Source organism: Ipomoea nil, unplaced genomic scaffold, assembly GCF_001879475.1.
Source record: "Ipomoea nil cultivar Tokyo-kokei standard unplaced genomic scaffold, Asagao_1.1 scaffold2759, whole genome shotgun sequence".
Lineage (NCBI taxonomy): Eukaryota > Viridiplantae > Streptophyta > Magnoliopsida > Solanales > Convolvulaceae > Ipomoea > Ipomoea nil.
In genome coordinates, this window is record NW_017619187.1 from 1,412,501 (window position 1) to 1,429,466 (window position 16,966).

A 16,966-nucleotide genomic window follows, 5' to 3' on the forward strand; every position below is an offset into this window, starting at 1 on the left:
TGATAAATTAATTTTCTGTTGCTAACTGATAATAGTGATGTGAAGTTAGCCCTAAATTGATGTGTTAACATGATAAGTCCAAAAAATTTTAAGATTAGAGTAAAAAAGTTTTAGCCAAATAAAAAATGATATTGATAAGACCAAAATCAACAAGCATGATAGCCCTAATGGGTTGGCCCGAAGTTTAGTGGGCTGACTTGATTGTCCGAGTCACTCAAGGCAATTCTTTGTTTCACATGTGGTGTAGAACAAAATATATAGGGAAGTTATATTTAAGATCATTGATGGATAATTTTTATATAGTCATCGCAAGTGCAGTGCACTAATCACTGTAGTAATAGTGTGCAAAAGTAATGGTTGATCCCACAAGGTTAAAGATAACTGGAAATGGTTGTAGGTTGCATTGATATTTTGGTGAAAGCTAATGCCAATTGAGAGAGCTAACAGATTACTATATAGAGGAAGAGGAGAGCGGTTATAAAAGAATTACAAAGGTGAATCTACATAAAAACCTTTGTAAAGACGGTAAGGAGAAACTGTTGATAAAAACAGGTACTTTGTTCTTATTTATGAACAACTTGTCTTGTCTTGTCATTATATTCTTTGTACTCTCTTTTAACCATTAATACAAACATCTTGTCTTTTTTGAACATTACACATTATCTTTACATTCATTTATTGGACTTAATTAATTCAGATCCCGGTTAATGAATCTCATCAATTAGTATAGACAGATGCATTGGGCATGATCTTTTGAAGTTATCAGTGTATGTGTGACCAAGCACATCTTCGTCATCTCTTTAATTTGGATATATAGTATTGTTAGCATAATTTTTTTTTTTAAATGGCATAATATTTGTATTCATGTATTTTTAGTCAAAACTAATTTAAATTAGGAAAGGTATGGGCGTCTCAAGATCAAGGAGAATCGTCATAGGGTGCCATGCATTGAGCTTTTTTGCTGGATCACCTAAAATACACATATAGGCAAATTACTGAAATTAGTATATTAAATTACTCCGTATTAATTACTATACTACAATTTTCTTTACACTACTAATTATTGCAATTACCATATAATAAAGATTTATTACTTTAAGGGTGTGTTTGGAAACCTGGAAAATGAGTTCTGGAAATCATTTTCCAAGTTTTCAGTGTTTGGATGTGCCTGGAAAATCAAGTCAACGGAAATCATTTTCCGTTGACTTTGGAAAATATGCTTGTTTTGGAGGAAAATGACTTCCCCTTTTTTTTGGGGGAAGTCATTTTCCAACTTTTACACCAACATCACACCACCACCAACATCATCAACACCATACCACCATCACCACCACTATTGCCGCCGCCACCACCACTATACCCCCGCCACCATCACACCACCACCACAACCACCACCAACACTGCAACCACTACCACCACCACCACCACCACCACCATACCACCGCCACCATCGCCGCCGCCACCACCACCACATACCACCGCCACCACACCACCACCTTCACACCACCACCGCCGCCACCACCACCACCATACCACCGCAACCACTGTCGCCGCCACCACTACAACCATACCACCGCCGCCACCACACCACCGCAACCACCATCGCCGCCACCACCACCACTACCACCATACCACTACAACCACCGTCGCCGCTACCACCGCCACCACCACCATACCACCACAACCACCATCACCACCATACCACCGCCACCACCACCACACCACCTCCACCACACCACCACCACCCCACCACCTTCACACCACCGCCGCCGCCACCACCACCACCATACCACCGCAACCACCGTCGTCGCCACCACTACCACCATACCACCACCGCCGCCATCACCACCATACCACCGCAACCACCGTCGCCGCCACCACCACCACCATACCACTGCAACCACCGTCGCTGCTACCACCGCCACCACCACCATACCACCACAACCACTATCGCCGCCACCACTACCACCATACCACCGCCACCGCCATCACCACCATACCACCGCCACCACCACCACACCACCGCCATCACACCGCCGCCGCCGCCACCATACCACCGCAACCACCGCCGCCGCCATCACCACCATACCACCGCCACCACCACCACACCACCTCCACCACACCACCACCTTCACACCACCGTCGCCGCCACCACCACCACCATACCACCGCAACCACCGTCGCCACCACTCCACCACCGTCATACCACCACCAATTATTATTATTATTATTATTATTATTATTATTATTATTATTATTATTATTATTATTATTATTATTATTATTATTATATAACGAATAACACCACTACCATTACACCACCACCACCACCATAATATTTTTGATATATTATTAATTTTTTTTTTGAAAAACTTAGCTATTTTTTATTATATTTAAAATTAATATTATATTATTATATATTATTATACATGTTGTAATATTCTAAATAAAATAATTAAAATGTTTAATTATACAATTCTACTCATTTTCCAGAAAATGAACCAAACACAGAAAAACAGTTTTCCATAATGCAACCAAACACTGGAAAGGAAAATGTTTTCCGGAAAATGACTCATTTTCCAGAAAACATTTTCCAGAAGTCATTTTCCTGCTTTCCAAACGGACCCTAAATGTATTTTCATAGTGGATTTTCTTTATTAAAGTTTGCATAATATGGACCTTATATTTTATTTCCATTCTGGGAGATCAAAACGGAAATTACTGAAATTTAAAAAGTAAATTAATCAATCAACATTCTTTACAATCTGGTAAAAGATATAGTCATGTATTTAATTAATGTTTAGTATATTATATTATATAAACCATGTATTTCATATAAAATATCATATAAAAATTATATTTACATATTTGGGTGAAAAATATGTATTATAATCACTTCTATTATATATATGTTTAATTCTTGGACACGTGAAATGCGCTTTGTTCTTGGTCCCACATTTTTGCCATTAGCATGCATACTCATTGCGTCTCTTAATAATAATAATAATGATAATAATGAGCCCGCATGGGTAGCTCAACTGGTCATAGAGGTGAAACTTTGGAATAATGACCAGGGATCGAGTCTCACCAGCGGCAGTGAGGGGGGTTAATGTTTAGTTGTGTCACCATGATTTACAACCTCCCACCGCTCTGTCGGGCCCTTAGGGTTGGGGTTAATGTTTAGTTGTGTCACCATGATTTACAACCTCCCACCGCTCTGTCGGGCCCTTAGGGTTGGGGTTCAGCGGAAGAATAATGATAACAACAACAACATCCTCACCATATCAAGAATTTTTAAAAAATTATAGTGCATTCTTTTAAGTGTCTACTTGGAAATTAATAAAATAATTTTTGAAAGTTATTTAGGGTGCCCCCTAGATGTAAAAATAAAATAATTTTTTAAAGTTATTTTTTAGATTTTTAAATGTTTAGACATCCAAAAAATAATATCAGGAAAGAAAAAATAATAATATTATAGTTAAAATAAAAAAATAAATTAAGACATTTTTTGATAATTATTGTGCAACAAATTAAGAATAGAAACAAATTAGATTCCCGAAATGAGGTGTGTTCTGCTCAATTGTTATGTGTTAGAATAATGAATTTTATGGGAGAAGGTAATGTATTGTATGAGTTTGAATAATATATTTTATGTTTTAAAATAATGTATTTTATGTGTTAAAATAATGTACTTTATGTATTAGAATAATACATCTTTTGGGATAAGATAATGTATTTTAGAGTTAGAGTAATATACTTTATGTGTTAGAATAATGTAATTTATGTTTTAGAATAATAAACCTTTTGGTGTAAAATAATGTATTTTATGTTTTAAAATAATGTACTTTATACGTTATAAAAATGTATGTTGCAACAGTGGAGATAAAAATACAAGTCGCGTGAGAAAAAAAAAATTTGTACGACCTAACGGCACGGTCTCCTCTAATGAGGAGACGACGCCATGATCCACACAATAATGATTGGTGATTATTGTTTAGATAGATAGCAATTAGCAATGTTTGAGTACAATCTAAACAATGTTAAGTAATTCTTGAGACAAGCGAGAGGTCCTCTACTCGGTGCTCTTGGCCGAAAGGTAAAAGACATTAAGACACCGGAAGAGTATATAAATTTAGAAAAGAAATGCGTATAGTATAGGCTAAGTTGAAAATGGTCAGCTTTATATATATATATATATATATATATATATATATATATATATATATATATATATATATAAAGTCATCATCCAATCTGAACATAGTCTTGACTCTTAACAAAAACTAGAACTGTTGTTTGCCATTTTTGAATTGAAGTCATTGTCACTTTCTCACGACATGGAAAAAAGATGCGTCTACGCTACATATCATATCCCTCAATCGCAACCGTTCCGCCCGTTACGATTTCTCATTCTTTTGCTTTCCTTCCCTAATCACGGGCCCTTTTCTCTTGTCATGTTTTTTTCCCTTGTCACATTCATACTATACCCATTTTCCTCCTAACTTTGTGACAAAAGGTGAAATTGTTCATCCCAGGCGCCCCCACACCCCACCATAACACTTTTGTAGAGGGGTTAATCATGGTGCATGACTCATAAACTGATCAACAGAGGCTAGATTTATACTTACTGCACACAAGGAGTCCCCCTTATTTTGAAAGATTATTCTCATACTGCTGCTCGTGAGACTAGATTCTTTGTCTTTTGTGACAAATTTCATCTTTACGACCAATTGGACTACCCTGTGGGACATTTTCCTTCTAATTAACCTACTTGCCGGGGGGATTGAGATTACATAATTATTAATGGCAATGGATTCTAGAAAATGACCATGCTAGAGACTTTTACCATTGTCACTCCCTAGCCTGTCATTTTTTGTATTGGATATATAGGTTCCTAATTAAGGTCAACCGTTATAATCTATGAATATAAATAGTTTTTATTTTTTAATCCGCGTGGACTAATAGAGAATAGTAATTGCAATGTTGGAAATTTTTTCCTTTTAGGCTGGGTGGAAAAAAGGAAAGACATTTATAATTACTATAAAAGAATTGAATTATAAAGTAGACAAACAACACTGCAATTAGAATCAAATCAGATAATAGGCTATAAAAGCACATAACCAAATGCGACTTCACTACACACATTTTGCTCTACCAAATCAGAATATTCCTAAGGATTCTGATACCATCATTGGAATATAAATAGAATCCAAATGTAAACATAGAAACCTAATCATTTGATCCTAAAAAATCAGTACTTTAAATTTGCCAGCCCTACAGACAAGCACAAACAAATCTTGATATTTTTACAGCAAAAAATAAACAAGGCAAGAATGGAGAATAAGGGGTCTAAAGTTAATTACATGCTGGCCGCGGTGGCGGCTTTGTTGTTTCTCTTCCCGGTGGCCGCCCATGGATGGGGAGTGGACGGCCATCTGATCGCCTGCCGGATTGCCCAGTCGCGGCTGAGTGCGGCGGCGGCCGATGCAGTTGACAAGCTGCTGCCGGCGTACGCGAAAGGGAACCTGTCGAGTATGTGTTCTTGGGCGGACAACGTTAGATTCCGGTTTCATTGGTCGGCTCCGCTCCACTTCATCAACACCCCAGATGTCTGCAACTTTCAGTACAAAAGTGAGCCAGCCACGAATAAAAGCTAATTAAGCTTGAAATGATATGATGATTAAGAATTTAAGAGAATGAAAAACCTCAAAAACGTACGTACATTTGATGTTTTCCGATGTGTGCACGCTGCAGGGGATTGCAAGGATGAAGATGGAGAAGTGGGGAGATGCGTTGCAGGGGCTATCAACAATTACACCACCCAGCTTGTCAGCTATGTTAATGGCAATGATTCATGTGAGTTATATGCTATTCTTTAAAAAACTAGTTTTCTTGCAAATTCCCCCAGACCCCACACTCCCGCCCGACAGAATCGTGGGACACAACCCTCCCACCTAGACTCCAAGAGCTCACAACATAGGATAGTAGTTGAGGGATAAATCACTTTAATTCAGTCTCCGATTAGGGGGGACAATACCCACAAAGAGCACAGTACACAGGATAGTAGAGTGTTAAATCCCGATGATTCAGCCTCCCATTAGATGAGAGGATCAGTACCTATGTGCCCACCACAAAGAATAGTAGAGAGGTAAATTACAATCTCATTAGGTGGGAGGACCAGCACCTGGTCCACCATATTGGCTGTCAGGGCTGGATTCTGTATCTTTGTCCATAATTTACCACCCAGAGCCAACTAGTTTTCATTCTAGTAATAAATTACAGTTGTTTAACTTAACCAATTTGGAATGATCATCAGATAATTCGACACAAGCACTGCTCTTCCTCTCTCATTTCGTTGGAGACATTCATCAGGTAAACTAACCCAAATTTCAATTCATATGTCTGAGAAAGTTGAGCCAAAAAACAGATTGGGATTTGCTTATTACTTTTGGTGTTTTGGTATATATGTTGCAGCCTCTGCATTGTGGATTTGCCTCAGACAAGGGAGGCAACACAATTGATGTGAAATGGTACACTAAGAAAACAGTTCTCCACCATGTAAGCCAAGCTTCATTCACTGTAACCTCACATTATTTTGATTCCCAGTCTGCATCTTAGCTTTCTCATGTTTAAACTTTAAACCCCACAGGTATGGGATACCAGCATAATCGAGACGGCAGAAGAGCAATTTTATGATTCTGAAGTGGAAGAACTGATCAATGCAATTCAGAAGAACATTACTGTAAACCATTTGCAACAACTACAACTATAATTTCTGCTTTACCTTCATTTTCTGTAATATTTTGTCAGACTGTTCACTTAGTAACCACAACCTGTGCTGGTTTATCTCCTTGTGGTGTCTTGCTGGTTAGGGTCGCAAGACCTGATTTACCCAGTATAATAGTGGCTTCGGGTTTTTCTCGTTATTCAAAATTTTTTAATATTTTGTCCACTTAACAGACTGGATGGGCAGATGAAGTGAAATCATGGGAGGCCTGCACCAATAAAAAAGAAGCCTGCCCAGATGTGTATGTTTATATGAACAAAATTAAACAGACTTAAAATTATTTCATTTTATGTTGTTTTCTCACCTCCTATCCACCATATAATACAATTAAGTGTCTTGTGCACAGATATGCATCTGAAAGTATTAAAGCAGCCTGTGATTGGGCATACAAAGGAGTTAGTGAAAACTCAGTGTTAGAAGGTAACAGATCTGTATTTTCAGTTCTTGATGCCATCACTGAAATATATATATATATATATATCAAGAAACATATATAACTAACATGGGCATTATATTATATTGCAGATCCCTACTTCTTAACACGGTTACCAGTGGTGAAATTGCGGCTAGCCCAAGCAGGGGTCCGATTGGCAGCCATACTAAACCGAATATTTGGATAGCATGAACCAACATATAAGTCTCGCTTTCAATTGCTCGATTGGTAGGTAGCTTGCTGATACTGATCCATGCTGGGTGTACAAATTCTGGTTCAGTATGAGTTAATAAATTCCATTTCAGAGAAATGGAAAATAAATTAAACTTTGGATTATGCATTCACAAATCCGGACAGAAATGAAAGTCTGATGTTCTCATCTTTAACTTGTTTCTTTCGTATCATCACTAGCTAGTCAGTAATCAATGAACAAACATATATATCTGTGTGTCTCATTCATCTATTTATAGTGTTACTAATTATACTTTAAAGTTCAAGTTATTTACAATAATACTACTATTTTTTTTTTCAATAGATGCATTCTGTAACTTTGCTTAGTTTCACTTTATAGTGTTGATAGGTGCACTCTATAGTGTTATTAGTTGCACTTTAAAAAAATTAACTTACAAAAATGTCACCATATTATTTTCTCTAATTGTTTCATATACATTAGACATTTCTAAATAGACAATTTGATTTGTTCATAATTCTCTCTGGCAATCAAGTTCTTATTTGATCCAATCTAATACACACACATATATCATCTTTATGATGGGTTAAAACAAAAAGGAATTTACACCTTTAAAGATGACGAGCTATTGAAGAAAAAGCAACATATTGCTTTGGCTCTACTACAAGCTATTCAAGAATCAAGATTTGCAATTGTTGTATTCTCCAAAGACTATGCATCATCAACATGGTGTTTAGACCAAGTTGTAAAATTCATGGAATGCAAAGAAAAGCTCGACCAAGTTGTCGTACCATGATGTTGAGCCTTCACATGTCAAATGAGAACATGATCTTCCTATAAAAAGTAAAAACTAATCACAGTCATCTAATAATTAGAGTTTATCAAGATTTTAGTAAAAAAAAAAAAAATACGAGATAAACCATTAATTTATCTAATTATTATAAAATTGACCCATTCATTTTTCTTTATTTTATAGCAATTCCCAACCGGTGATATACTCAAATGAATGGATCAATTAATCTTCCCTTTTTACATGAGAGATTTTTCTCACATCAACCCTTCTTAATAATAATAATATTAATAATAATAAAGTAGAATTTTGGAAGTTAAATGGTAATTAAAGAAGGCAAGGAAGTTGGTAGCACACCTTCATCCGGCAATATTGCCTGTTTTTTTTGCATTCAATGAATTTTACAACCTGGTCTAAACACTATGTTGATGACGCACAGTCTTTGGAGAAGACAACAATTGCAAATCTTGATTCTTGAATAGCCTTGTAGTAGAGCCAAAGTCATATGTTGCCTTTTCTCCAATAGCTCATCATCTTTAAAGATATGAATTCCTTTTTGTATCAGCCGACCGTAAAGACTAAAGATGATCCACACAATAATTCACATCTAAAGCTCTAAGAAATCATCATAAGTTAATTTGGAATTGATTTTGAAGGAGTAGCAGATCAGAAGAGATAAAAAGCCAGATTTTGGAACTGGAATTTCAATGCATCTGAAACCTACAAGGCACTAACTAATTGGAATGGCATATAACAATTCCTGGAAATTTCATGGCAGACAGATTTGATATCTTATTAGCTGGGTGCCACTCCAACTTAAAGTTGACGCAATAATTGATGTTGGACTGTTTTCTTTTTATTATGGAAAATACTACTAACTCTTAAATTCTACTCCCTATTTTTACAACCTGATTTAAAGTTTTGACTTTTTAACATTTTTTTTTTAAAAATTTACAGGATAAAAGATAACTTATCATCCCTTACTACATTGAAAATAAAAGTGTAAAAGTAGATATTGAATTCCATGTAGTAGAACTATTTTAATAATATAATAAGTAATTTTATATTTTTATTCTATTTTTTTCCGATATTGACATGACATATTGCGATTTTTCTTTTAGATGATTACAAATTTTTAAAAAAGTGATAGAGAATCAAATGAAAAGTCTGATCTATCATATTACTCATTATTATGGATGTTAATCCCCAATAGTTAAATGGGACCAACCTTTCATGGTAAAATGCAATGTGGACCTTGGTTCAAAACCATAAAGTTTAAGCTAACATGATTAATGGACTCTTGTTTCAGTTTTTAAAAGTCGTGTTGAACGTGCTTTTGAATATTAAGTTTTGAGTTTTTAAAAATACTAAGTTATGAACATTAAGGTTTGAGTTACGTTTATGAACATATATTGTCTAATTTTTAAATATTATGTTTTAAGTTTATGAACATATATAAGACATGTTATAAATATGTAACAAGGTGAATGTTATAGTGTCTAGTTTATAAACATTAAGCTTTGAGTGTATGGACATATAATTTTTAGTTTCTTAACATTAAGTTTATTTTGAGTTTCTGACATATAGTGTCTAGTTTTTTAACATTAAGCTAAACATTGAATTTCTGGACATATAATATATACTTTCTAAACATTAAGTTTTAAGTTTCTGAACATATAAATGATTAACACCATTAACGTTAAAATGATTTTTTTTTTGACAAATAATTTGCATATTAATCCATATCCGCCTACCGGGCTAATCATTTCGAATTGTTGGGTTGATCAAATTGATTTTTGATCAAATTATTATTAACTTTTTTACCATAACCTTAAAATCTCGACCAATTAGCCTTATTGTGTGAGCTTAATAAATTTTATTGACATTTTAAAACTAACATTTTGCCAAGCACTTTGTGCTCAGATGGCACTCGGATTGAACTTCCATATGGGAGGTTGTGAGTGTGAGTTCGAGCCTCAGTTGAGGTGTTATTAGCTCCTTGTGTTTCAGTATTGTAATAGAGTCAGGAGCATTCAAAAAAAAATTAATATTCTAAAATTTAAATTTTAACAAGTTAGTACATTAACATTATAAATATAATTTTAAAACATCATTTAATCAAGCTAACTCTCCAATTTCAAATTCTTACACAAAAACATAATGTAATAATTATAATAAGGTTTTTGAATTTTTCATTAACTATTTCCATAAAGAATAATTTATTTTGTAATAAATTTATTAATGTATTTAATAAAATTTTAATAAAACTTTTGAAGAAAAAAAAAAAAAAAAAAAAAGCTAAAGAAACACTAAAGTAAAAACCCACTCATTTGTATATTTTGTTATACTTCTCACTTATACAGTTATACTCTCGAGCAACTCAAACTATCAGTCTAACTCTTTAAATACGTTTTGTTAATTTAGACTATTTTGACTGATTTTTATTTTTTTTATCAAACAAAAAATTTATCTGGACACTTAAAATTTTTTAATTCGATATTATCAGGCAAACCCATTAATTTTGGACTAAAATTCACATCCTAATTACTCATCAAATTATTACTCCGCATGTGAATTGGTCGCAAATTATGCCATGGAACCGTGTTCACCGAGAATGGTGAACACAAGACAAAACGACGTCGTTTTTAGGCCAAAAAAAAAAAAATTTCGCGGATGTGGAGTTAACGGCGCGCGTTTGATCAAATTATGAATTTTCTGTTATGAGATTATGAATTTTATGAAAGTTCATAATCTCATAACAGAAAATTCATAATCGCATAACAGAAAATTCATAATCTCACAACTGAAAATTCATAATCTCATAACAGAAAATTCATAATCTTATAACAGAAAATTCATAATCTCATGGTTCCAAAGTGAATGTGTAGGCATGGTTCCAAAGTGAATGTGCAGGCATGGATTCATAATTTATGAATGTCCGTGATTTTGGACGGGAATACATGCATGGTTCCAAAGTGAATGTGCAGGCATGAATTCATAATTTATGAATGTCCGAAATTATGAATGTAATGAAAAACAGAAAATTCATAATCGCATAACAGAAAATCCATAATCTCATAACTGAAATTTCATAATCTCATAACAGAAAATTCATAATCTTATAACAGAAAATTCATAATCTCATGGTTCCAAAGTGAATGTGTACGCATCGTTCCAAAGTGAATGTGCAGCCATGGATTCATAATTTATGAATGTCCATGATTTTGGACGGGAATGTGTAGGCATGGTTCCAAAGCGAATGTACAGGCATGAATTCATAATTTATGAATGTCCGAAATCTTTGTTCATCTCAAATTAAAGTGAAACCGCAAAATGTGAAAATAAAGAAGAAAAGTCACGCAATTAATTATAAAAAAAAAAAAAAAAAGAAGAAGAAGAAGAAGAAGATAATGGTGTACTAACACCGTTAGAACCGTGTTCACCATGAATGGTGAACACGGTTCCATGGCATAACGTCTGTGAATTGGTTATTTGGGTCATACCACTGTCCAATATTCTCCACTGCTTGCCCAAATTATTAAAGTGTGTATTATTTGAGGAAAAAAATCAGTGGAACACAACTAAGAAGTGGGGGCGAGTTTTTTATTTTTATTTTTTATTTTTATTTTTATTTTTTTTTAAGTGGGGGCGAAGGTTTGGTTCAGATATAGACATTTTGGAATAGAAAAATCAAACATTTTTTTTAATGCTACTAACTCTATTACGTTGTAATATCTGTTCAAACATACTTTCTTAATCTATTGAAGCACAAGGAGTTAACAACACTTCCACTGAGGCTTGATCTCATGACCTCCCATATGAGATGAGAAAAGTCATTACATGTCATCTAAGTACCTTGGCTAAAGTCAAATATTTAATAATAATAGGAATGAATTTTTATAAAAGTAATTTAGTCATTTGGTATAAAAATGAAAATTAAAAAATAATGCAGAAATAATGAAATATTACTGTAAAAAAATAATTTAACAAATTTTAAGACAAAAAATTAAATATTGCGTTATGAATTTAGACGGACAAGAATGACGAGGATAGAATTTCTTTTCCTTTTTCCTTATTTTTCCGTATGATGTACAAAAGTGCAATAGTTATATCATAGATCCGGATCCATCTTGCAAAGTATATTTGCGTACACAATTTACGTACTAAATATTCACAATTTATCTTTTACAAAAAATTATGAACATTCAATATGTAAATTGTGTATTGAGAGGTGGACTCGGATTCACTTAATAATTTTGCCACAAAGTGGGTTTTTCCTCTAGAAAAAAAATCTATCACTTTAGAGGGATTTAAATACAATTTCAGTGCATTAAAATTATATAGACAAACATGGGAATAATTTAAGATTTGAATCGATCATTTAAAAGTTGTTAAACAAACACAGGATCAACTTGCCCCTTAAACGAAATAAATTTGGTATCAAATTTTGGTGATTTATATTTTATTCTTAATTTTTAGCATTATTGGATAAATAATTATTTTATTAGTTTATAACTTTATTATAAACAAAAAAAAAAAAAAAACTAAAAGTATTTCAGAATTTAAGTTACTCCGTAATTTTCAATGATTTATTTCAATTTTACTCTCCAATAATATATATATACACACACAAATTAAACGGGAGATCTTCTCACCTTAGAAGACTTTTAATAAAATAAGAGACTTAAAATCTTCTCTTTTATTTAACTAATTAATATCTACTGCTACAAAACAGTAAAGGTTCTTAACTTCGCATGAACAACTCAATTGATTTTTAAAAATAAATAAATATATATTGTGTGCAAGGACAATATATATCTTTATTTAAGTGATGTTTAAACTCCAAGGTCTTGCCGTCTTGACCCATTGCTCCCGTCCTAGTCTCCTAGAGATTAGGGGCTATTTATTTACAAACTAGCTAATTGCCCCAATCATTTTCAAAAAAAAAAAAAGCTAATTGCCCCAATCAACATAAGTAATTGAAGAGTAGTATTTACAAAGTTCGTTGAAGCAAAAATTGCATGTCACAAAGAATAATGGTTAAGCAAAGCAAAAGTAGAAGCACAATTTTTATCCATATTACAGAATCATTTTACACATATATACATGGAAGGTAATTAAGTATTATATGCACACCAGATAACATATATATCAAGCTAAGGATGATAAATCACCATATACCAACATTCAAAGTTTAACCACCACAAGAAAGCTCTTCATTGTTTGTATTCATGTTTCGTACGTGGGAGCATAACCTAGCTAGGTTGATTCCTGTGCTGTTTTCCTCACAACAAGAACAGGACACTTGGCATGGTGAACACAGTAGTTGCTGACACTTCCAAGAAAAGCCCTGAATATAATGTTTCATTTTCAGGGAAATTATATTCTTTAAACCGAAACCGGAACCACCCCTAAATAGGATAGTAGAGGCATAAATCACAATGACTCAACGACTCATTAGGTGGAATGACCAATATCTGGTGCTAACAAGGAGCTCATCACATTAGGTGAAACTCCAGATTATAGCTGATAGGGTTCGATCATGTGTCTTTACCCTATAATCTATCACCTTGGAACTAACTTAGCTGTCCATGTGGGCTCAAAAGTGTTTATTTGGTTGCAAGAAGAAGTATTTCACTATGCTAATTATAAGTTTGGTTAAGATGAGACTATCATAGTCCAAATTAAAGCCAGCCAAACAGATTAATTAATGATATCAAATTTTAAATAATAATAATAATAAAATATTAAAGAAATTGCAAGCCTTATTAGTGAAGCTAAAGAAATGGAGATAAAGTTGAAATTAACCTTTGGAGAGGTCCACGAGTATGAGTTCCCAAGACAAGCAAATGGACATTAAGCCTCTCCACTGCTTCACATATTGCCTCTTTGGGATCACCTACTTCTGTGCCGGTTTCTGGAGTAATCTGTCACAAAAATATTATCCTTTTTAGTTAAACATAAAGGGGTGTTTGGTAAATAGTTAAACTGGAGAAGGCAGCCCTGGTTGTCTTCTCCAATGGGCGGCCGTCTGGTCGTCTTTTCCGGTGGAAGACGACTGGACGGCCGAAAATTGTCGCCGGTGGTCAGAATTCGTCGCCGGAATTGAAATGACCTGTAATAATTGGTCATTACCGGTTTTTGCGCTTCATTAGTCCAATTTGACATGGTTGAAGATTTAATTAAACTTTTTTAAAGCTTAGAGGCCTAATTGACATTTGGGGTAAACTTTAGGGGTCTATTCATGGTTGAAAAAATCGCTAGGCGTTCGAGGGTGCCTAGGCGGGGATTAATCAGTGCCTAGGCGCCCGTGTATTTTTTATTTTATTTTTTATTTTAAAAAAAATATTTAAATTTAAATTTTTTTAAGACTTGATAATTTTAAACTATTTAATATTTTAATATTTAATATTTAATACTAAAATATTAATATTAACCAAAAATCATAGAGTTTGAACAATTTAGAGTTAGTTCGCTTAAAATGATACATCGTTTTGAGTGAAATAACTCATTTAAAAAAAAAGGAAACAATAGCTAATCAGCCGACAAGGCGACTTAGTCGGTACCTAGGAAGCCTAGGCGGTCAGCGCCTAGGTGGCCTAGTCGACGATATGCCTAGATCACCGATTATGGTGATACACTAGGCGGCCGGCCAACACCTAGCGCTTAGGCAGGATTTTTGCAACATTAAGCCTATTTGACCCTTTTCTCAAAAAAAATAAAAATAAAAAAAATACTCCTTACAAAAAATTTTGGATTATGAGCCACACCAAGATTTTAATATTGTTTAACCTAACCCAATTCCACCCAAATTTTGATTGGGCTAGCTTAACTTAACCTAAATACTAGTAATCTAGAATATGATGAGCAAGCTCATTTATTTAACACCATTTGGGTGCCATTTGGGTGGGGGAGGAGGGAGGGAGAAACATAAGTTAGAGGTGCCCAAATCCCGCGAGCCAAGCCTAGGCCTAAGTTAGCACTAATCAGGATCGGCTCAGGATAACTTGGGCCGCTCCCGTGCCAGGGCTGGGTCGATCCCGAGCTAGGCCCAGAATTTTTGAATTTATTTTATATAAAATATTTATAAATTATTTGTTTTTTGTTTGAAATGAAATGTAAACTATTGACCAGTGTTGCAAAAATCTCACATAAGCACTGATTAATCCTCACCTAGGCACTAGGGGCCAGCCGCCTAGCGTATCACCATAATTGGTGATCTAGGTGGTTGGCCGACTAGGCCGCCTAGTCACCTAAGCGCTGACCGCCTGGACTTCCTCGGCACCGACTAGGTCGCCTAGTCGGGTGATTAGCTATTGTTTTCTTCTTAAATGATTTATTTCACTCAAAACGATGTGTCCTTTGAGCGAAATAACCTTAAATGGTTCAAACTCTATTTTTTTTTGTTATTATTTAATATTTTAGTATTAAATATTAAAATATTAAATAATTTATAATTATCCAGTCTTAAAAAAATTTAAAATTTTAAAAAATAATTTTTTAAAAAAATAAAAAATACACTGGCACCTAGGCGCCGATTAATTCCCGCCTAAGCGCCTTTTGTTTAAAATAATATTTTAAACATTAATCTCAAAATAAAAACTCGCACTTTTTCAAAGTTAATATTTTTGTTTTTTTTAAACTTTAATCTCAAAATAAAAAAATTTATATGATTTTTTACAAAATAAAAAATTTATAGAACTTTAATAATATTTAAACTTGTACTATTAAAATTTTTTATAAGACTTGTAATATTGTTTGATAACTTATAAATATTATAAAGTATGTTGCAACTTATAAAGTTAATGCTAGATTTTGTCTGGGCCAAGACTCAGACCTGAGCCGATTTGAGCTGGACTTCAGACTATTTTTTTTATAGGACTTGAACCAACTCTCTATAAGCCGGTTCAGATTTGGGCTAAGCCTAACCAGGCTCAGAAAAGTCTAGACTAGCTTTTTTCAACCCGATTCAGGACTGGTTCGACCTTGAATTGGCGGCCTAGCCCGTGGCCGCGGCTCTAAAGTAAGTATAACATTAATTTGAAATCATATTGTATAGAAAAAATTTTGCAGGTATTAGGTAGCAGAGCGTACCCCATATTGAGTGCAGAGCTTGGTGGCCTTTTCCAGCAGAGCATCAGCCATCTTTTTCTGATTTTCCCCAAGGGAATTCATTAATTCCGCTGCTGCAATTCATCAATCATATCATCTACTTAATTTACTTCAACTTTCAATACAACTCCATCTCTTTTAAATTATGATGTATCAAATGTTAACACAATAAATATTTACAGAAAGATGCATATACTAATATACATAATAAAAATTGGTTTTAAGAAATTAATTTTAAAAAAAAAAATCAAAATAAAGGAGAGGAGAATGCATACGCGTAGAGCCGAAGGAAGCGGCATGGACAAAGCTATAATGAAGAAGCGGCTGTACAGTGAAGATGAAGACGTCGGAATCAATGGCGGACGGCGACGGATTGTTACGGTTGCGCTGGATAAAATTGTGGAGAGTCCAGCGAAGAGCGTGGAGGCTGTTTTCGCTGTCGTCTATAGCAACCATCACTTTGTTCTTCTGCTGCTCCTGACCTATCTCCCCTTCCGCCATCAACTTTTTCTTCGATTAACCGACTCACACAACAATCAATGTTCTGTCCACCGATATATACATCATTCTTATTATTATGCACCTGAGCAATGGGCACGTGTACGTACTGGAGGTATCGACGCTTTCGTGGTGGCGGCATGATTTGACACTCCG

The 16,966-nt window shown here is 34.4% G+C and overlaps 2 protein-coding genes across 4 annotated transcripts in view; one reads left to right on the forward strand and one right to left on the reverse strand.

The window, feature by feature from the left end:
* LOC109156884 (universal stress protein A-like protein) overlaps window positions 1-16,881 on the reverse strand; it is a 25,607-nt gene extending 8,726 nt beyond the window's left edge. Inside the window, exons 1-5 of one of the 2 annotated variants that reach the window (XM_019304764.1) lie at window positions 16,588-16,881; window positions 16,295-16,386; window positions 14,009-14,127; window positions 13,445-13,550; window positions 262-269 (exon numbers count right to left, since the gene is read on the reverse strand). In XM_019304764.1, the coding sequence (XP_019160309.1) occupies window positions 13,460-13,550; window positions 14,009-14,127; window positions 16,295-16,386; window positions 16,588-16,813 (528 nt within the window). In that variant the 5' untranslated portion in view covers window positions 16,814-16,881 and the 3' untranslated portion in view covers window positions 262-269; window positions 13,445-13,459. Of the gene's footprint in view, window positions 1-261; window positions 270-13,247; window positions 13,551-14,008; window positions 14,128-16,294; window positions 16,387-16,587 lie in introns of those variants that run through there. The other variant, XM_019304763.1, reaches the window with a different exon arrangement.
* On the forward strand, window positions 5,102-7,606 carry LOC109156881 (endonuclease 2). Of its 2 annotated transcripts, none has more exons than XM_019304758.1 (8): window positions 5,102-5,631; window positions 5,755-5,856; window positions 6,314-6,372; window positions 6,475-6,558; window positions 6,650-6,742; window positions 6,961-7,028; window positions 7,134-7,207; window positions 7,313-7,606. In XM_019304758.1, the coding sequence occupies exons 1-8, from the start codon at window positions 5,334-5,336 to the stop codon at window positions 7,405-7,407; spliced, it is 873 nt and encodes a 290-aa protein (XP_019160303.1). In that variant the 5' UTR covers window positions 5,102-5,333; the 3' UTR covers window positions 7,408-7,606. The 2 variants fall into 2 exon arrangements, with proteins under 2 accessions (XP_019160303.1, XP_019160304.1); XM_019304759.1 differs by having other exon boundaries at window positions 5,103-5,631; window positions 6,317-6,372.
* Window positions 16,882-16,966: the final 85 nt, after the last annotated feature.